This window comes from Colias philodice, chromosome 25, assembly GCF_061535455.1.
Source record: "Colias philodice isolate Cphi_HAF_F1 chromosome 25, ilColPhil1 Martin Lab GWU primary, whole genome shotgun sequence".
In the NCBI taxonomy this organism is placed as follows: domain Eukaryota; kingdom Metazoa; phylum Arthropoda; class Insecta; order Lepidoptera; family Pieridae; genus Colias; species Colias philodice.
The window spans coordinates 5,741,858-5,764,260 of NC_143110.1; the positions used below are offsets into that span (position 1 = coordinate 5,741,858).

At 32.2% G+C, this 22,403-nt stretch overlaps 2 protein-coding genes across 3 annotated transcripts in view; one reads left to right on the forward strand and one right to left on the reverse strand.

Annotated features, from left to right (window-relative positions):
- The window catches only part of Galphas (G protein alpha s subunit), a 38,480-nt gene extending 20,890 nt beyond the window's left edge, over nucleotides 1-17,590 (reverse strand). The window contains exons 1-2 of one of the 2 annotated variants that reach the window (XM_089710728.1): nucleotides 17,482-17,590; nucleotides 16,855-17,026 (exon numbers count right to left, since the gene is read on the reverse strand). The gene's annotated coding sequence lies outside the window, so the exon portion shown is untranslated. Of the gene's footprint in view, nucleotides 1-16,854; nucleotides 17,031-17,383 lie in introns of both variants that reach the window. The other variant, XM_089710727.1, reaches the window with a different exon arrangement.
- Nucleotides 17,591-18,121: 531 nt separating this feature from the next.
- Orc6 (Origin recognition complex subunit 6) lies at nucleotides 18,122-22,147 on the forward strand. The gene is made up of 6 exons (XM_089710731.1): nucleotides 18,122-18,326; nucleotides 18,568-18,694; nucleotides 19,075-19,263; nucleotides 19,566-19,621; nucleotides 20,334-20,494; nucleotides 21,577-22,147. The coding sequence occupies exons 1-6, from the start codon at nucleotides 18,256-18,258 to the stop codon at nucleotides 21,876-21,878; spliced, it is 906 nt and encodes a 301-aa protein (XP_089566857.1). The 5' UTR covers nucleotides 18,122-18,255; the 3' UTR covers nucleotides 21,879-22,147.
- Nucleotides 22,148-22,403: the final 256 nt, after the last annotated feature.

Genomic DNA, 22,403 nt, shown 5'->3' on the forward strand with positions numbered 1-22,403 from the left:
GACCTACCTCAAGTGCGCTCCGCTGCAAAACGCAGTTTTATATTCATAGCCGGTGAATATTTATAAGAAACCAGTTGACAAAGAAGTAAATCAATTTGAAAATAGATAAATACATAACGATTAATTAAAATGAATGGTTCAAGAACCGTATGGTATTACCACAAAACAATTTAAACAGTCTAACTTTAAACCAGTGATCTGTCACTTTAATAGTTGTCTATGTGAAATACGATTAAAGAAAACCTGCGCTTAAAGTTAAACCCTGTCTAAAGTTTTTTGTGGTAAGACAGCTTATATTTAAGTGTTGGTATATTATACAGGGTGTCCCAGGAAAGATAAACAGTAGTTACATACATGGGAGTGATTCGGGTAGCCTAAATGATGATCTAGCTCTGGGCCACCGCTTGACAGGCTTTTCTGGGACAGCTTGTATAGGTATGTGTTTCATAATACGATACCATAACGTAACAAGACTATAGGCAGCTGGTACGTGTAGTTGGAAATTGAAATAGGAAAAGTAATATATGTATCAAAGTGTACCGTTGAAATCTTTTGGTACATAAGGAATTACTGAGGTATACCCGGCGCGGCCTAAGATGATCCCTATGACACTGACAGTTATTCTCAAGAGACAAACTTGTAATGGCGTTACCATTAAATTAGAAACGTATTGCAGGCGTCTAAAAATGGCATTTATTAATTTTTACGTAGCTTTATGCCATTACAATGATATTCCGTTGGAATTATAACAATTCTTAACATTTACGAGAAATTATATCAATCTGACTTTACGTTTACGTCCTTCAAAACTTACATCGTTGGCATTTATCGACTAGTGCGGAAAGTATCGATAAACAAATTTCGATAATGGAAACGAGTTCACATTTTTTCCATGCTTAAGCTATAGTTCATTCACTATTGAATGGAACAGAAGATCGCAGCATAATTAATTAATTAATTACCGTTCGCGTTAATTTACTTACCTATGATAATATGTACAAGTTTTTTTGAAAAATTAAATGGGGATTCCATTTTCATGATAAAATAATATACACTGTGTTAAACGGGTTAAAAATTACGAGAAAATGATAAGGTGCATTTTTATGTTTTGGAAAACTTTCGTTTTACTTACCGTTTCGTTGACATAATAGACGTTAAAAATTCATTTTATAATATTTGTAAAAACATGTTTACCGACGTGGCTGAATGCAAACCACGCCTTTGCCTATAAAATAGTAAAGTATCGACACGATCCATCATACGAGCAATCACTAAGACGAACTGTCATAGGGATCATCTTAGGCCGCGCCGGGTATAGGTAATGACTCTTTTCTTTGACATTTATGCGGAGTACTCAATTCGTAGTATAATTGGATAAGGGTGATGATATATAGCCTATAACCTTCCTCGATAAATGGGTTATCTAAAACCGAAAGAATTTTTCAAATCGGACCAGTAGTTCCCAAAATTATCACGTACAAACAAACAAACAATTCAGCTTTATAATATTAGTATAGATATTAGTAAGTATAGATTACAATATCAAGCACTAATCTGCCTTATTTGTCTCTTTATAAAATTTAAACATACTCGAGGTGTTTTCGCGTAAAGAGGATCGACGATTCATTCTTCCTTACAAACTTAAGTACCTTTTTATTGGATACTTCGAGGTATTGCAATAGTTGTCACAATTCTAGTATCCCATTATCACTATTTCTGAAGTATATTCGTAAATAACGTAGGACGTAGCAGGGATTTACAATTTTTGGAACGAAGTTCGCTATCGCGCGTTGCGAAAGGGGATAGACGGAAAAAATTAAGACAAAAAGTTGTACTTAATGACAATTTTTGTTATAGTCTGTCTCTCTTCCAACTTCGTTCCATGACACCTCTCAATATTTTTTAAATAAAATTATACAATTACTACAAGCCAAAAAAAATTTGTGAATCATAAATTTCATATTAAACAGCAAATAATTCCACTATCGTTTTTACTTTTTATTGCTTATTGATAACTTGATATGTGCATAATATAATTTTTATTGTGTTAATACTTTTATTTGGTTAATTCCTTTTATTTATAACTTAATTGCCAAGTGTGGGATTGAAATAAAAAAATAACTCCAATATTATTCAAACATATTAAGAGCAAGTAGAAATATAGGCAGTCTGTGAGAGCAGTGGACGCGGCCCATCCGGGGAAAACGCAAGCGTTTGTCACCTAATCAGACACAGCCTGGCTTTTGCAGAGGTCTCGTGTTAAATTATACAAATTGATAGCTATAAATTACCATCATAAACACACATATATGATAGCGCTCATAATTTATCAGGAAAATTATAATTTAAAAGTAAATTCATTAGTTGCAGTTGCGGAGCATTCTTGTTCCGACTTTGGTCGAGTAAAGATATCCAAAAAATATTAGTTATATCCGTAATTAATTACGTAATTTATATACCAGCACGCGCTAACTTAATATATTTATCAATCTTTCAATGGTAGTAGGTATATTTGAGAATTTTTTTTTTTCGTTAATACGATATTCATTACCGAGGTTACTACTACCTACACCTAATACATATTTTATTTACAATCATTTAAAAATAAATAAAAACATAGACACAAACTTCCCTCATATGATACTTAAAAATAAATTTGGTTGTAGGATAACCAGGAGATCCTACAATCAAAATTGATTTTATAAAGTCCTGGTGAAATCAGGCCACCAATCACCATACGAATTTTTTAAATTGTAATCCGCCCAAAAGTAGCGTCCAAACGTACCATAGACACCTCAACTGAGCAAGAAGCTATTATATGCCTTTAATACTACTAAAACCTAATTAATATTCAGCGCTGCGCACGCGCAGTACATTCAACTAGCTGTCCGTACCGAAAGTGAAAAACAGAGTATGTCACATGTCCATGTATGGGAAAGTCATTGTTTTTCGGTCACTTTGCCTGCTTGAGGACAAATTCTTTTTTCCCGACATGACGTGTTAGATTTGAAGTAACTTAACTTAAATCAGAAATAATATGTACCTAATACAGTAAATAGGACGTTTTTAACCATTTTTAAACGATCGAGGTTTTCACCTTTTTTGTCTTTTTGTGGGCTGTATTTTGTGTGTAATCAACTGAAAAGCCACGGACGTAGGTAAAGTAATAATTTAACTACAATATAAGAATAAATGGTAAAACATCAGTTCTACTTTTTCGCATATCCAGAAATTCCAGCAAATATACAGAATTCCCCTAACCTACCCTCTCAAAGATTTTTGTGATGATGAATACGGTTTATTCTATCGATTAAAATGTTTACAACGTGTTCATATTATCTTAGTTAAATGCTTAACTCGTAGGTTAAGCTCACTATCATTCCTAAATATTTAATAGGGCATCGATTGATGCACAGAAGTGCATTACACTAAGAACCAAAATTTCAGTGTCGGTAAAGTCCCTGCTGTAAATGTAATCACCGCACTAATTTTATTGAGTCAAATTGTCGTGCAGTGTCAAGCTGTTTTAGATAACAAATGTTACCATTAAACTTGTAAGACATTTTCTATTACGGTGAGATTAACTAAAAAAAATATGTATGTAATTAGAACATATAGGAAATTCTGCGATATGCCTGAATCTGTGCCTATGTTGATCAGAAAAAGATCCATGTGTATCGCTTCATGGTTTATATATCACAGATTAAAAATATCACAAATGATAAGGTTATTTTCGTTTATTTATAAAATAAAAATGCATTCCATATGTAACCTCATTTGAATGTGCGTCAAACTTTCTTATGATGGCATTACCGCATCGCCTATATTATTTGAGGGTATTATTTTATGGTATCGAATAATTAGGTTCTATAAACAATAAGGTTTTATTGATACGATTTTCTTCATGATTAATACAATACTGATAGTTTGTATAATTGTGTCACATTATTATATTACAGCAATTAACATCCTCAATTATTTATTTTTTTGGCGTATGCGAGGAATAAATGTAATTCCCGCGATAAATGAATGAACAACAAGGTTCTAGAATCTACCTGCTTCTTTTCTTAAGAAGCTATCAGTTTCCAAACTGCCTTCAATCGAATTGCAAAAACATGCAATCTAGTCGAAGTCAAACGTAATGGGACATTAAAACTTGAGAATCTAAAATACGCAATCATCTAACGACTACCTACCTATCTATTCTATCGCCATGCGTTTTACAAAACAAACATTTTGAAATCATGCATCACAGCCAAACCATGTCTTATTCAAATCATAAGCCCGATTCACAGATACAAAGATACCGTCACGGGCATCAGTTAGTAAATAAATAAACCATTATTACAACGCTCGGTGATTGCTCACACGTCTCGTTCAGTCACATGACCATTCACATAAACATATCAAGAACTAACTGTACCCCGCGGTTTTACCCGCATTGCTCCGCACCTGTGGGTCTTACCGTGATGATATATAGCCTATAGCCTTCCTCGATAGATGGGCTATCTACCACCGAAAGAATTTTTCAAATCGGACCAGTAGTTCCTGAGATTAGCGCGTCCAAACAAATAAACAAACTCTTCAGCTTTATAAGTATAGATGCATCATAGGAAACACATTCTAGGCCCAACTAAAAATAATTCCTGCCTTGCAATTAAGCTCTACTGCGAATATCAATGATTATTTTTAGCAAACATTTGATGAATGAACGGCATGCTCTTGTATAATACAGCTGTTGCTATGCCATTATTTGGTGATTTACGAGAAACTGCCTTCTTGCGATTGTTTCGTCAGAATTGTTAACAACTGCTCGTTTTGGTCCTTGGCTGTCAGTCTTGTTTCAAAGAATGCGGCATTTACAATCAGGTAAAATTGGATGCAATGTGTATTGGGATTTGGGAATGCCCAAATTATTCGTCAGACGTATTTTTCAGTAGCGGTTAATTACCGTCTTTTTACAGTCCTAGCTATTTACCTAATACTGCTTACAGACGATTTGAGAATTTATTGTTTTACGTGATACTGGATGACCATGTTTATTTCACGAAATCTTGCTACGACTGTTCACCGTATACAATTAATTTCAATCTAAGCTTCTCAAAACTCAATCAGTGTTAAATGTGCGTGCCTTTACGAGAGTAGAGGTATTATAGTATAATTCGCCAACATTAAATATATTTTTAACACCTTTAAAATAATATAGATACATATTTTATCACTATATAGTATATAAGATGGCTTGATGCTGTCTGTCTATCCCTAGTCTCTTTCTTTAAAACGCCACGGATTTCGATGCGATTTTTTGTTAATAGATTAAATTCTTCCCGAGAAAGATTTAAGTACATATCATTTGTTAACAAATATAGACAACGCGGGCGAAGCCGCGGGCGGAAAGCTAGTTCATAATTAAAATATCTGCTACATTTAAAAGTGCGCTTTATGGGGTTGCATATAAAATGAAAATTGCTTAATATTTTCAATCAATTTCATCAACCTGATTTTTTTCATTTTGAACCATTTCCATCAACTTGGAATATAATCAAAAAGAAGATAGATGAAGTGCGGTCGTTTGATGAAATAGGTCCAATCAAAGCTAATGGAAAAATTGTCACTGACACGAATCAAATAGCCAATGAATTCAATAACCACTTTACTGACATAACGCAAACAAGAACTGCAGGATTAGCACCAGACTTTAGTTTTGTTCAAACATTGAATTCATCTATATTTCTGACACCCTGTACTACTCTAGAGATATCTTCAATAATAGCATCCCTTAAAAATACTAAAGCCGCTGGGTACGACTCTATTACAACCCACGTTTTAAAGCACTGCAAGACAGAACTGACAGACGTAATTACTCACCTTATAAACCTTTCCTTTGAACAGGGCACTTTTCCAGACTGCCTGAAGATATCTATAGTTAAGCCGATCTATAAAAAAGGTGATAAACAGATGCTTAACAATTACAGACCCATAACTCTGATCCCGATTCTAGCGAAGGTATTTGAAAAAGCTATGTATAGGAAATTAAATTCATTTTTAGAAAAATTTAACATAATTAAAGAAGAGCAGTGTGGGTTTCAAAAGAACAAATCAACGTCATTGGCTACATTCTATTTAGTAAAAACACTGATAGAGCATATGGACAAGCGAGAAAAGGTTACAGCGATCTTCTTGGATATGAGTCGGGCTTTTGATTTTGTTAATCATAATACTCTTCTCCATAAATGTAATCTCTATGGAATAAGAGGACCAGCACTTGATTGGCTCGAAAGCTATTTAAAAAATCGTCAACAATACGTAGAAATAGCCCACGCACACTCGGATCTAAACGTTAGAATGCACAAATCCGCTCCTAAATATAACAGAAGTGGAGTGCCACAAGGAAGCGTCCTTGGACCTTTATTATTGATTACTTTTATTATTTGATTACTTTAAATATAAATAAGCTAAGTTTAACTATATTTAAATCCAAATTCCAATACATTAATTATTATTACTATCCTTACATAAACACATTCATAAACACACTTACAATAAAACACTGCATCTTTATCAAATACTATAATCTATATTTTAACTATAATTCATCAAAACACACTATATTGCGCCTTTGTGTAAAATCTGAGCAAATTGTCTTCAAATGGTTAATATACTGTACTGTACGACATGCGTATAGTTTTTGTTTGTATTCCTGGAGACTATCATATTATTATAACACTCTCAAGAATAATGATCCCGTTTCTATTATAGTTTTTGCCTCGCTTCTTCATATCCACACTTCGTCATCTAAATTAAATATAAATACTTATATGCATACTTCGCGATTCGTCTATTACCACAACGCTTCTGAAAGTATCTTGAATGAATTCTATTCTTCGTGGGCAATTTACTTAGTGACATTTCTTAATAAAATTAAACATTCAACATCTTAATAAATGATATAGTGTCCGACATTGAAAACAGTACTAAAATAAAATGTGTTAATCTTGATACTTACTCGGAATGTCGATATGTAATGGGTTTGCATGCGAGACGCGGTTTTTGTATTTTTACCACGAACATAAGAAGTATAAAATGTAATTTTGACAATCTTGTAGCTTGCATTAGTGCAATGGACTTACAATTAGATGTTATCGTGCTTACCGAATGCTGGACAAGCGCAGAGAGCTCTCCACCATTATTAGCGCATTACAACATGTTTTATTCTAGGAATAGCCTCAACCAAAATGACGGTATTGTGGCATATGTAAGAAGTGAATGGAATAGTACTTGTCATGAACCGGTCATGGCAGAAGGTAACTGCTTAGTGCTCACCATAAATAATAATTATAGTGTAGTTTGCTCTTATAGACCCCCTAGCTTCACTAACCCTTATCCTTATCTACAGTCACTAGACATAATATTACAGCAAATTAACACTAAAGATATTATATTCACCGGTGATATTAATTTAGATACAATTAATGATAATATAAGTAACCATACCAATGAATATTTAAATCTTATGGCAATGCATGGTCTCCTTCCAGGTATCAACCAACCAACACGGAATAATGCTTGCCTTGACCATTTCATGATTAAAACTTTAAAACCCTGCCATACCGCTACATTGCCAGAACTCACCGACCATAAGCCTATTATTCTTTTCATCGATGAACCGTCACAAACAAAACCGCAACCTAAAAAGACTTATAAAATAGACATGCAAAAACTAGATGTATTACTTGAAAAAAGACCTTGGTTGGATTTTAAATATTATGACATAACGGATACTAACACTGCAACAAAAATACTTCTAAACTGTATAAATAACGCTATTCGAGAGAGCACTAAAGATAGTAAGATTCCAAAAAATAAGCAAATATTAAAACCCTGGATCACACCAGGGATCCTGAGGTCAATAAGAAAAAGAGACGCATTGCACAAGAAGTTAAAGAAAAACTCAAATGACACAGAAATGCGTGGAAAATACTTACGCTATAGAAACATCTGCGGTAAAATTATAAAAACACAAAAACACCTATACTATAAAACTCAATTAATATCAAATAAAGGTAATATAAAAAAGACTTGGAATACAATCAAAGAAATCTGCAATTTTCACAAACGCAAGGATGGTACAAATAATTTACTCTCACTAAAAACATCTCCTATTGAGTCACTTAACACAACTAATACGTTTTTTGCTAATGTAGGGCAGAATCTAGCGAATAAGATTATTAAAACTATAAATTGCTCAGAATATGAGCTTACAAGAAAGGCGGGAGATAGTAATGGGCCTCTGCACTCCATGGCTTTCACTCCAACAGACGTCTTTGAAGTTATCACTATAGTCAACTCGCTCAAACCCAATAGCGCTCCTGGATGGGATGGCATGACAACAAATATCCTTAAAAAATTTTCACACATTCTAGTCGAACCTATAGTATTTCTGTGCAATCTCAGTCTTAGTACTGGCGTCTTTCCGAATCTGCTAAAAAAATCAGTTATAGTTCCTATCTACAAATCTGGCAACAGTCGTGAACCATCCAACTACCGTCCCATCTCACTGCTTCCATGTATCTCCAAGATTCTGGAAAAGATCGTCTCAAAAAGACTGGTTAACTTCCTCGATAAGCATTCCATTATCTCAAAATTTCAGTTTGGTTTCCGTTCGGGTGTCTCTACAGAAGACGCGACACTAAGACTCACTCAACTTATCACCACCTATTTGGATCGAGGAGAGAAATGCCTTGGTGTATTTCTTGATCTTCAGAAAGCATTTGATACGGTGTCTTCCAGCATTCTCATCACGAAATTACAAAATATCGGCGTAAGAGGAATAACTTTAAATTGGTTTCAGAGCTATCTGACTAATAGATCCCAATGTGTAAAGGTTGATGATCTAGTAAGCAGTGAGGTTTTAAATTCAGGTTATGGTATTCCGCAAGGAAGTACTATTGCTCCAATTTTATTCCTAATTTACATAAACCCACTGTGCAATTTGTCTATTCCGCAAGCAGATATTACCATGTTCGCAGATGACACGGTATTGCTATTCCATCACAAGACGTGGCCCGAAGTCAAAAAATCGACCGAAAGTGGTCTAACCGCTGTATCAAAATGGCTAGAGGACAACCTTTTATCCCTAAACGCTAAAAAATCCAATCTTATATGTTTTGCCAAAACCAAAATTACCCTACCAAAAAGTGACTTCAATATCAGAATTCATACATACCCCTGCAATAGACAGAGTCTGGATGGTAACAGTTGTAATTGCCAAAGCTTAACACGTGTTGAACAGTGCAAATATCTGGGTATCCAGATTGATCACCATCTAAGGTGGTTACCTCATGCTAACTATCTAGCTACGAAAGTTCGTCGATTAGTTCATATATTTAAAAACCTTAACTCGGTAGCTAACAAGGACATCCTTATACTAACATATAAAGCCTTATGTGAAAGCGTTCTACGTTACTGTATTTGCACGTGGGGGGGTATGGCGAAATCACACCTCCTTCCAGTTGAACGAGCACAACGATGTTTAATTAAAGTCGCGCTTAAACTGCCATTTAGACACCCTTCTGTTGAACTATATAAAGAAGGACTTGTTGAGCTTAGTGTCCGTAAGTTGTACATTTTGTGTCTGTTACAAAGATTTCATATAGGTACTGTTCCCACCTTACAGAAAGGGAATACACGTAATGAGAGATGCCCTGTTCCCTTTTTTAAAAGTAAATTTGCAGTAAGATCTTTCGAGGGACTAGCCCCTCGATTTTACAATAAGTTAAGTGAAAAACATAAAGTTAAAGCTCTCAATAGGCATATATTCAAAAAAACGGTTCTAACCTGGCTTAAAAATTATGACTATGACAGTCTTGAAAATTTAATTCGTATTTAGATCACTATAATAAATACTCTCACACACGCTCACACACACACACACACACACACACACACACACACAAACATACGCACACACACACACACACACACACACACAGGCACACGCACATAAACACATTCATACTTATACATCATACACACCCTGTTTGTTTTTGAACTTTGGATTAGCTTTTTCTTAATTTCTTAAATTTATGTGTCTCTCTTTTTTTTAATTCATGCACCCTTGCAATCAATCCTAGGGAAGGAACAGGTCCCCTTAATACAGGTTATACCTAGTAAGGGGGCCTGAACCCCAATCTATTGTAAGTTGTAACTTAATGTATGAATTCAAATAAAGATTTTATTTATTTATTTATTTATTTATTATTCCTCCTATATATAAACGATTTGCCCAATATAACACCGCATAAATGTGTACTGTTTGCTGACGACGTATCAATTATTATTGCCGATAACAATCTTACTGACTACCAATCCGTTATTAATAACACAATTAAAAATGTAATAGAATGGTTAGAAATTAATGATTTAAATATTAATATAGGTAAAACAAACTTTATTCAATTTCACAATTATAAAAATAAAACAACCCCACTACATTTAACTTTTCGCGGAACATCAATGACCGAGCTTGCAGAAACTAAGTTCTTAGGTGTTATTATTGACAAGAATTGTAATTGGAAATCGCAAATTCAAACAGTTGCATCACGACTTCATAGATTCGTGTATGCTCTAAGAAATTTACGTAATGTGGTTTCAGAAAGGGCCGCTATTGTTGCTTACCACGGCTATGTTGGCTCTAACGGCACCGGTTTCCGACTAGCCTCCTCTATCCGACCATTTTGATTTTTATTTGATAAAACGTTTAAAATACGCGCGACATGCGTGAAACTGAAGGCTTTCGATCCAATCACTTATCGTACGTCATCTGTCCAAAATTGGGTTTCAAATTTTAACCGACATTTCGTCAATCCAAGAAAAGCTAGGCGAGGGTGTAGTTTGTATTGGATTGAATGCGAAAAAAACATAAAATGGTGAAAATAAACATTTGGATTTTTACGCTAAATACTCTGGTAAGTTTGTGGTTAATTTACTTTAAACGTTTTATTGGTGTTTTAAATTATTAATTTTAAAATATACATGCAAAGATAGCGTGTTTTTATAGGTTTTTTTGGACAAATAATTATGGACGGAATGAGGAGCTTGTCAAAATAACAACATTCCGAAATCCGACCGAATCGGTCGGTAAAAGGAATTTCGCACTTTTTAAAAGAAGGTAATTTTCTATTATGCATGTTGTTTTGTGGAGGTTTCGTATTAAGTTATTTATTCTAAACGCTATGCTTACATACAACACCTGTATGCGACCAATGCTAACTTTAATGGATTATTTGTAATATTCGTTTTAACTGACACTCTTTTTTGATTTTTTTGTTATTCATTTACAAAGACCGGTCTGGTTTAAAAACCCTATATTTTACGTTTATGACACATAATTGCATAACTACGAAATTATGAGATCTTTATAAGTGTACATATGAAATAGAAATGAACTAAAAATGAATATCAATTTCGGTTTAGAGGCTTTATTACGCAAATGTAGGTTTGGTCGGAATCTAGGTGCGATATAATTCCCTGTTTCCGTCCAACTGGGTTGCTTTTGCTTGCGCTGTGCTTGAGTGAAATTGCATGCGTTTATTTCAGGTCATCATCATGAGTGATAAAAAAGAGGCTGAAGTATTCTCATTAGCTGAAATAATACTTTTGGTGAAATGGATTTTAGAATTGGGCAAAGTAGTCAATGGGACATTCTAAATTAGTGTGGATGACCAGTGAGGCATTTTATGAGTTTGAGTTTGAGTAAATGTAATTTTAAACTACTACAGTCTAACATAGAGTTAGTTTTTGTTATTATAATAAATGCTCAAATATTATTTAAAACTAGCGGTCCGCCCCGGCTTCGCCCGTGGTACATATTTAAAATTTCTCTCCATAAGAACCATCCTCGTACTTCAAGTAATATAATAAAAAAAGAATTATCGAAATCGGTCCACGCGTGATGCAGTGAAAAGACGAAACGGGTTTTTACGAATTTCCATTGTATTTCTATTATCATAAAGTTGATTTTAGTAGAAAATATTTGGCTGGTCGGAATCTAGCTACTCAGTGGTCGGAAACACGTGTATTTGTACTCAGTCGGTCGGAAAATGGTGCTTTCAGTTAATTTCCAGTCGTGACAGTTAAAATCCAAATTTAGGTAATAAAAAGCCATTATGAAATACAATTATGTGCATATTTTAAAATATAAGTTCGTAATCTTTCATAATATCATTTTTTCTTATGACCTCTAGAGTATTTAATTTATCTTTTAAAGGATTCATTTAGCCGTATCAATCAGTGGTCGGAATTCGGTGCCATTACGTTATTAAGATATGGCATTTTAATATGGGGTAATTCTACTGACGTACACCAAGCTTTTCTAGCTCAAAAAAAGTGTATCAGAGCTATAACAGGAATAGGACCCCTCGATAGTTGCAGACCGATGTTTCGAAGGTTACAGATCCTGACTGTAGCTTGCCTTTATATTCTCGAGATAGCTCTTTTCGTAAAAAAACATACACATAATTTTGTTACTTTTGAAAAAGACTGCCTGTTTCAGACTAGGGATCCCACCCGACTACGCTTCCCCATGTGTAAATCAAAATTATTTTGTGCCAATTGTCAAGGAATGGCTATAAAAATTTATAATCACTTTCCCGCAAATATAAGGAGTTTTAATCTTAACAAATTTAAATGGAGGATAACTTCATTTCTGAAACAAAAATGCTTTTATACGGTCAATGAATTTCTGACATTTAAGATGAACGAGGACTTGGCTTAGGCTTAAATATTGTATTGACTTTTGTATCTTTATTTATTATAATAATATGTATTATGTAAAAATAACTAATTTCCGAACCGAATATTCGACCGAATTATTTGTTTGTAAAAATTTATAATAGCTGCTATAATTTTGTAATGGGATCTAGTTTTGTGTAATATAAAATTATTTATTGTAATTTATAATATATTTGCATGCTCAATTAAGAGCCAGAATGTTTAAGAGTCTATGTAATATGTACCTGCCTAACATCTTTGTAAATCTACATTCTGCAAATAAAGAAATTTGAATTTTGAATTTGAATTTGAACCTATTATATAAAGTAAATATTTAAGGCAAATAAAATTCTAGACATAATTCTCAGGATAAGTGGAAATTTCTAGCTAGCTTAGTTGATTAATTACTTAAGTTATTTGTAATCTTGTTAACACACATACCAGATACCAGTGGTCAGGACAGTCTGTTTTTAATTCATTCAACTTCTGCACATATCAAAATACCTAACTATTATTTATTTTAATTCCATGAAATTTATTATTTAGTTTCACTTACAAAATAATTCCTACTTACTTCAAATTAGAAAAATCAAAAATATTTTATACAAAATAAATAATAATGTTCATTTTACAGCAACATATTTAAACGAATAAATGATAAAGGAAAACATACCAAGAAACTTAATTCTCTCTTGAAATATTTTAACATCTAGGCAATCCTCCTACAAAAACTCATAATAAATTATTGTGGTATGCTCAGAATCATCAGGAAGGACACTTATTTACCTACATGGTATCTTATGTATGACGCAATTAACAGGCAGGTGATGACAGAAAGAGATTTGTAGAGTATAACAGATATTTGGCAGTGTGACAGAGAACAAAATATCTCCATCTCTATTTATTCAATATATCAAATCAACATGGTAAAAAATGAGTCATTGTTTAGTCAATGTAATATATTGTGTTGTCCAAAAACAATTCTAATAGGAAACTATTGATTGAAATATTATAGGTTGAAAATTGAAATGTTATACCCATTGACCACCGAGCGGCCCGATCAGGCCGAGACACAATAGATTTTCTATTGTGTCTGTGATCCGAGGACTGACGGATTTGGGAGTTGGTTACACTTTTGATTTGAGGATACATGATACATTTTATAGAAGCTTTTTCAATGTAAGAATATAAATTCTACAATAATGTTTTATTGGCTCATATTATAGAAACAAAATTTATATGGATTTAACCCATTGACCACCGATATAATTTATACAATGGACCGGGTTAAAAATATGTACAGAAAATGGCATAGTATTTATATAATAATTTTTTAATTCACCTAAAATTGGTATCATAGTAGGAATTCATATCAATACCTGTATATCAATGCCGAAATATGTTACATATAAGTGCTGAAACTGTTATAATAGACTGTACAGTTTTAACATTATTTCACATAGTAAATCAAACGTGTACAACAATGTTTAATGCATTAAAACTAGATTGTAGCCGACTTAGCAATTAACATCACAAAAATAGTAAAATGACTCACTATTATATAAATACTGCATTATATTACTATTATTTTTAATGTGTGCAAATGTCACGTTGCTATGTATGTTATCTGTACTAATATTTTGTTTGTTTTGATATTTTTAATATTTCGTGAATGGCTGCAAGTATTAGTTGATAAGTAATTGTGTGGAATGTTGATTTGATTGCATTCAATTATTTAAGTATTCAACTATTTCTGTTATAATGACACATATATCTATGTCTATTTTTATAACTGTTAATAATTATCATATTATTAATGATATAATAGAAAGATATTATATAATAATGCATTTAAAGATTTGTGAATAATAAGTTAGTAGATTAGTTATTTACAATTTAATTATAAAACAATTTTAATGTGTTCTTGATGTTTTATTCATATCATGTGAATTAACAGAGAAAGTATACTTGTATTCCTTAAACGTTTTACATAATAATAAGAGCAATTTTGTTACCAACAAAAATTTATAATTATATTTGTACAGGCTATAGCGAGTTAAAAATAGAAGCAAATTTAAATACATAATTAGTGTATGAAATAAAAGAATGATGATTTTAGGAAGGTCATTTCAACTTGAGAGCCTGCCTAATTACGCATATTGTAATCTCTTCAGTTTTTTGAATATCCTGATTTCTAGGTATGTGGTTAATTTCTGCTATAGTATAATCTTTTTTACATAAAAATTATACTGATGAGAATAATGTTTTCTGATTAGAATTTATACTACGATTAGAAGCTATAATTTGATACAACTCAAAAATGCATATTTGCCTGAATGCCGGATCTACATCTTGCTATGCATGCTAATTTATGTCACATACTCAAAATATATTATAAATATAAGATGTACATCTGTTGGCAAATCAAATAAATAAATAAATAAATCTTTTTTTAGTCCTGAAATATCTAAACTATATCCAATCCTAATAATATGAATGGATGGATGTTTTTTTTCACTTGAAAACGGATTAAGATTATACTTGACAATTCTATAGTTACTAATATTATAAAGCTGAAGAGTTTGTTTGTTTGTTTGAACATCTCAGGAACAACTGGACCAATTTGAAAACTTCTTTCGGTGTTAGATAGCCCATTTATTGATGAAGGCTATAGGCTCTATATCATCACTCTAAGACCAACAGGTGCGGAGCAATGCGGGTGAAACCGCAGAGCACAGCTAGTGTAGCTCATATACAAGAATAACAGATTACCTATGGAAATAATTGGTCTTGCAATATTGCTAAATGCTCATGACATATCTAGTATACATACAAATTTGAAAAACTGTCTGTTTATTACACTTTTACAGGTAAACCACAGCACAGATAAGGATAGTAAAATTAATAAAGGGTATTTAGAACAAAAATAGTTCATGAATCACAATCTCGGCGGATACAAGTTTTTGCTTAAATATTCAGTCTATAGGTATAGCCATAGAAAGCAGTTAGTACATAATAAGAGCAGAATATCAGATATTTCTAAAGGTTGAAGTATTTTTTTCTACTTTATAGGTTAGATTTGATAATTCTGGTGATATTTAAGATAATATTATACTTATATTTCTTTAGCTTATTATTAGATTTATTATTTAAACGATCGTAAATTATTGCTTGAATGAGAAAAAAATATGTATTTTATTAGTTATAAAAACAAATTCTTGTTTTAAGTATATCTAAAATGTCATACAAGGATAACGTATTATATGATACATTTTCTTTTTTTCAATAATCACATTACATAGTTTGATACACATTGATTGAAATAGGTAAGTAGTCATGTGAGTACTTACCTATTTCAATCAATGGTAAGTAGAGTGTGACTGCTTAAAAATAAATTAATGGTATAAGTTATTACTTATAGTATTTTGAGCTCGGCTAACCTATTTTAAAATTGTAAGATATTTCTCTTACATTCTGATAGGTTATGAGCACTTATGCAGCTTATTTTAATGATAAATATTTTAAAAAAGAAATTTGGGTTTCGAAATATTTACTACTAAAGATGAAACTATATCTAAAGATGAAAATGTTTCATTACTTTTTGACATGTTAATTCTAAACTAGATAACATCTCTTTAATATGTGTTTAGCATGTAACAAGATATTTTAACAAATTACACATACATACCAAAATAGAATGTCAGATGTTTCAAAATCGGTGTTATTCATGGAGTTTAAATTGTAAATCATGTTCTTATAACTTTGCTGTTATCCATTTCATTTGTGTAATCTTCTTTCCAATAATTATTTTTATTATTACCATTACATGTTACATACATATTGGCATAATTTAAACCAATAACAAAACTCACTTATAACTGTTTAAAGATAAGAGAATTATGATAATAATAAACCCACTGAATACTTGTTACAATGTAATTTGAAATTTAATGTAATATAGCTGTAAATATGTAAGAATAACAACTTACATTTAGGTTAGAATAATGTTCCATTTTTGAGTTTTGTTTTTTTTTTATTTATTATTTCGAAACGAATAGGCTAAGGATTTGAGATAGAACTTACCAACAGGTGGGAGTGGCGTTATCCACCGTGTCTTGGTTGGCCTGCGAGGGAGACTCTGCTCCCCTCGCGCCACCCGCCACAGAGGAAGCCGTGGTGCCGCTGTATTCAATCACTGAGCCCACATCATCACCACACTCTTATTATCTCCACGGAACTGACACCAATTGCATAGCTACCTGAAAACACCACAGCACTTCACTACGACACTCCACGGCGAACACAGTTGACACTTTTGCTATTTGACCGCGCGAAAGGACTTGACACTAGGATACGATGTGATCACGCCCAATATTCACCAAAAACAAATTTATCTCACGAAAAAATGGCAACCTTCAAATATAATGACCCGAGTCAACTAGCTAGTCCACCATAATATACTAAAATATTTATAAACTTTCACAAGTTAATTATAGACCAGACGTTACTATTAACGTTTGAACATAAGTAAAAGATGAGAAAATATTATTTATAAATAGCTTTGGATTATTTTGATACGATTTTAATTCGGCAGAACATCACTTATACACACCCCTATTTCGGGTGGATCTGATCCTCTTCTTTATCTTTGTAACGTTTATAACATGCAAAAAATAGCACGATTTTGTTATTAATCTACAATTAAATGACCTACACCCTGATAACTACAAAGACATTTTTGTAGCGATGACAGCGATCCGTATCGGCTTCACAGAACCTACATAAAAAATCAACATGTCGCCTGTGAGATTACGAAGAGGTGTTTTATCATTCCTAGTTCTGTTGACTATACAGATAAAGGGGCGTGGTCAAGAATAAATTTAAATGTAGAAAATTTGTGTGTAAATACGCGATATAAATACAGTTATTCTAGGAATTTCATAAAAGAATTATTTTTAAAAGATTAATTTGTAAAAAATATAGCACATCTAGCATTTACATTAGTTCACAATATGTCCGCTGTCGCCACATTAGCAGTATATTTCACTAAGATTTCATTAAAGAATTAATTTAATCCGTGGACTAAGTTATATATGAAAAATCTTAAAATCGAATTTATAATTATTTTTTCATTATTCTTAAGATGCACTGTCTATAACTTTATAAATATTGCTCGTTTCACAGGCTCGTTTATTCTCTTTTTCTCTTTTTATTCTTATTTTTCTACAACATTCATAGACTATAAATTATGTAATAGAATCAGCTGTTGTCTGTTAAAATTTTGAGTGGAGTCAACTCGGGAGTCAACGTCAAAATTTGACCGATAACGTTATCGCATATTATGTGTCAATGTCAAGTGTAGTCTATTTCAAATGGAGCGGCGAAATCAAAAATATTTTTAAAATTTGTAAACTTTGAAGGAATTTGTGAAACATATAAAAATAATAAACGACAAATTATTTTCTTTCCTTTCAATCTCTAAAAATGGCCTCATCTAAAACACTTCTACTATTAGCAACTAAATTGGGGTTGGCAGAGGAGGGAAGAGTAATAAGGTATTGTTTCTGATTATTTAGTGATTTTATATGCACAATGGAGTTTTGAAATAGTCTTCTCTTTCCAAATCGTTTTACTTGTAAGAAAAATACTTTCAGTAATCATTTTAAGTCTTATCAGTAGTAATAAATAAAATAATTATATTACCACAATTAAAAAGGTGAAAAATATGATTTGAAAGCAGCATAAATTTTTTTTTTTCAATTCCACTCAGTATACTAGGTATTATTTTATTTACAGTAAAGCAGCAGAGTTTGAGCGTTTATTACAAACAAAAACAACAGCAGGAATCAATTTAACAGACACAAGTAAAGTTGTTATATGTTTGGACTTGGCTGCATCAATGCTCAGTGCTGATCTGGACCAGGTAAAATCAATTGAAGAATTTATATAGATTAAAAATAGTTTAGTGATTTAAAAAATTGTGTAAAATACAAAAAAACAAAATCAATTAAAATTTAAAAGTGTCATTTTATCTTATTATTGAGTGTGTGAATGTTGATACAGATAGGTTAATTTTTAATAAATATTTGATAATGTTGGCTTGCTATAGGATTTTAAGGCTTGCTATTTTAAACATTTTTTTTTTAATTTTCAAACAATAAAACAAAAAACTTGACTAAGTTCAATTTGTCTTAGGACTGAACTATTGTAATGTACATGTACAGTAAGTAAAATTCATATTTCAACCGACCTTAATATATAAAATATTTCTGCAATTTAATAATATAACATTAATATTTTCAGAAAACAGCCATAAAATATTCAGGTCTCAAAGCTCCAAGTTACAATAATTGCAGGAAAGTTGTAGAAAACTTACTTGAGCTAAATAATGACAAGATTACAGTGTCGAGTCTTTGTTTAATCATGCAGTGTACGGGAGTCCAGAACTTGGCTGAAAATATATTAACGGAGTATCAAAAGGTTACTAAGATGGTATGTGTTTTGATGGTATAAATCTTGAATCTATTATATGAAATCATTGTTTCACAGTTTTGGAATAAAACAAAACAAATCAAAAATGCTATAATAATATAATTTAACTATTGTTTTGTTTGTTATCTAAGAACTGATTAAAGTTGAAAAAGAGAAGTAATGTTAAGTGTATTAAACTCAGATAACTAAGGATGTATCGGCAAAGGTATCTCTTTGCTATAAAGAATTAACAAAACAATTGTCAAATACATATATAAAAAAATAAGACTTCATTTTTTAAGGGCTTTTTTTTTCTATTTCAGGACATGGATCTAACTTTGCCACAATATGTATGTATGGCTGTTTACCAAGCTTGCAGGTAAGTGATTTCATTATAATTACTAGTTTCAGAAAATTAATTATTGTATGTTTGTTTTTTTATTAAGTTATTACACATGAATCTTGGTCAAGTAACTAACCAACAATTTGTTACCAAATCAATAAACAATCAGGGAATTCGAAAAATAAAAAATAAAATGTTGCATAAAAAATATTAGTGCGCGATGAGGTTACAGTTTGATTCAAATTTAATGGCGGTTCGGAAGTTAGGTGCAGGTGCGAGTGCGGGTGCGCACAGGTCCCTTAACGTCCCGCTAATACCTAAAATTGTTTTCTGCGCATCGGATCGTACGATGTTCCGAGCCGCCATTAAGTTTGAATTGTACCTACTGTAATAAAATATCGCGCTTATAAATAAATACTCTTGAAATTGAAATCTTCATAGCCAATTCAATGACCGCCTCCTTGGTACAGTGGTTGACGCGTGAGCGTAGAACCGAGGGATGCTAGGTTCGATTTCCGGTGGAGACGAAGAAAAAAAAATGTCTCAGTCTGGCAGGACACAGAAGGCTGATCACCTACTTGTCCCTAAAGAAAATCGATCAGTGAAACAGATGTATGCATAATGCATCTGCCCCTTACCCCAGTTGGGGACATGGGACTTCACTTTTTTTTACTTTTATAGCCAATTCAAAGCACAGGATGAAAAAAAGTATATTTTAGACAATATTTTATGCTTTTAACTATTACAGAGTCAATAAAGTTAAAATAACAAAAAGTAAATTAATCGAAAAATCAAGATTGAAACCAGGACAATGGAGTAAGTTAGATGCCGAATGGACGAAAATTGTTGACGAGAAATTTACGACTGTTAAGAAAAGAGGAAGACCACCTAAAATTAAGATAGTAAATGGTGAGTGGTTTCATAATATTTGATGTGTTTTTAATTTTGGTCTATGTTTGATCCTTAGATCATTAAGTAATGGATGGAGTACGCTGGCAAATGTTCTAACTAAACTTTCTGCTGATTTTGGTGCGGGGAGGGTAACTCACACTATTGAAACACAATCACACATTCACAAAAATAATTTGTGTCACGAAAGTCGTATAAATTTACGACGACGAGATTTTTAAGCGACGAGTTTTTAAATTCAACTCTATCCCTAAGTTCATAAAGATTAAATTTGTATTTCATTCCAAGTTGTCTCGTGGGGAGTGCGGTTCAATATCGCGTTCTAAATTCAACTTTATAACTTAGATAATAAAGATTAAATTTGTATTTCTTTAAAAGATAGTCTCGTAAGGAATGCGGTTCATTATCGTGTTTTAAATTCAACTTAATCTCTTAGTTCATAAAGATTAAATTTGTATATTTTCTTTCCATGATAGTCTCGTGGGGCCGCATCAATGATCGAGTAAACATGACTCGATTATTTGTCTTGATCATATCGCTAAACGATACATCGACGATTATTAGAAATTGCATTTAATTAGAAATGTACGTTAAAAAAATAAAAAAATATACACAAATGAAAGGTTATTCCATCTTTTTTAATATTCGACATGTTTGAATTGCTTCTGCAAGACTTGACAGTGCAAAACGGCATTTTTAGCGGAGCACTCGCAGACGTCCTTTCGATGTTTTACGAATACGCAGAGTGTTTGTAATCGATTACGCAAGTAGTTTTTATTTCGAGCATAAGATTTTTCGATTCGCATAATCTTATACCTCGGCAAAAGGGGAAACGCCTGCGAGTGTTATCCATTACTTAATGATCTAAGGTTTGATCAATAATTGTCTATGATTGCTGAAAAAAAAACCATAAAGAAGACATAGACATTCTTCTGATTATACTTACGAAATTTTGAATAATCAAGTTTAGTTTGCCTTTTAACATTTAAATCTTATATTTTTCACTTATTGATACTAAAAAAATGTTATAACAGAACCAATATATTGATAAAAATATATTATAACTTCAATTAACATTATAGACGAAAATGAAATGGAGATAGATACAAGTACTAAAGATGAGAAATCACTTGAGCCGAAAATTGAACCTTACGAACAGTGGAAACAACGCATGCTAGAACAAGCATACAAAGAGTTGAAAGAACTTGAAAGAAAAGAAGTAAGAGTAGAGAAAGAAAGAAGAGATACTATGAGAGAAGAGATAGAGAAGGAAATGTTGTCACCAAGACGGTCGCCAAGGAAGACTCCGCAGAAATTCTCTCCTTATAAAAGTCCTAAGAAATCTAGTGGAGGAATAAGACTTCTCTTTCCTAAAGATCTTTGATAGATAATTTTTAATTGAGTTTAGTAATTGAATGTTTTATCCATTGATTCTTAAATAAATGATATTTTTGTATGTCGAAAGAATAGATTTAAGTAATATTTTAATTGGTTTAATAAGTTTTGGTATTAGCCTTTTTATTGACTGACTCAAGTGACTCTGGCTGGTCCTTATTCTGTGTTTTAATGTATGTTTGTGTGTTAGTTACGGTAATGACATTTATTAAATTACTATTATTGTGAATTGTGTTTTATGATAATGAAATAAAATTTTGACATAATTTTTAAAGTGAAACTTTTATTACATCGTCTCAAACTTTTTGGTCTGTGTAGCGCATGTCGCGTGTATCGCGGCTGCCGAGTAGGTATACCTACTCGGCAGCCGACCGACACGCGACATGCGCTACACAAAGCAGTGTTCGGAACCGTTCGAACAGTTTCACTTTTACCGTGGTTTCATAAAACCACACAACATTTTTTAAGTTATTTTTTATTAATGATACATTTGATGAGACAATCCCTATGGTCA

Coding starts and splice junctions, on each gene's coding strand:
- Orc6 (XM_089710731.1), top strand. CDS start 18,256: ATGGCCTCATCTAAAACACTTCTACTATTAGCAACTAAATTGGGGTTG. Junction 19,264..19,565: donor ATCAAAAGGTTACTAAGATG/GTATGTGTTTTG, acceptor TTTCTATTTCAG/GACATGGATCTAACTTTGCC. Junction 20,495..21,576: donor TAAAATTAAGATAGTAAATG/GTGAGTGGTTTC, acceptor TTAACATTATAG/ACGAAAATGAAATGGAGATA.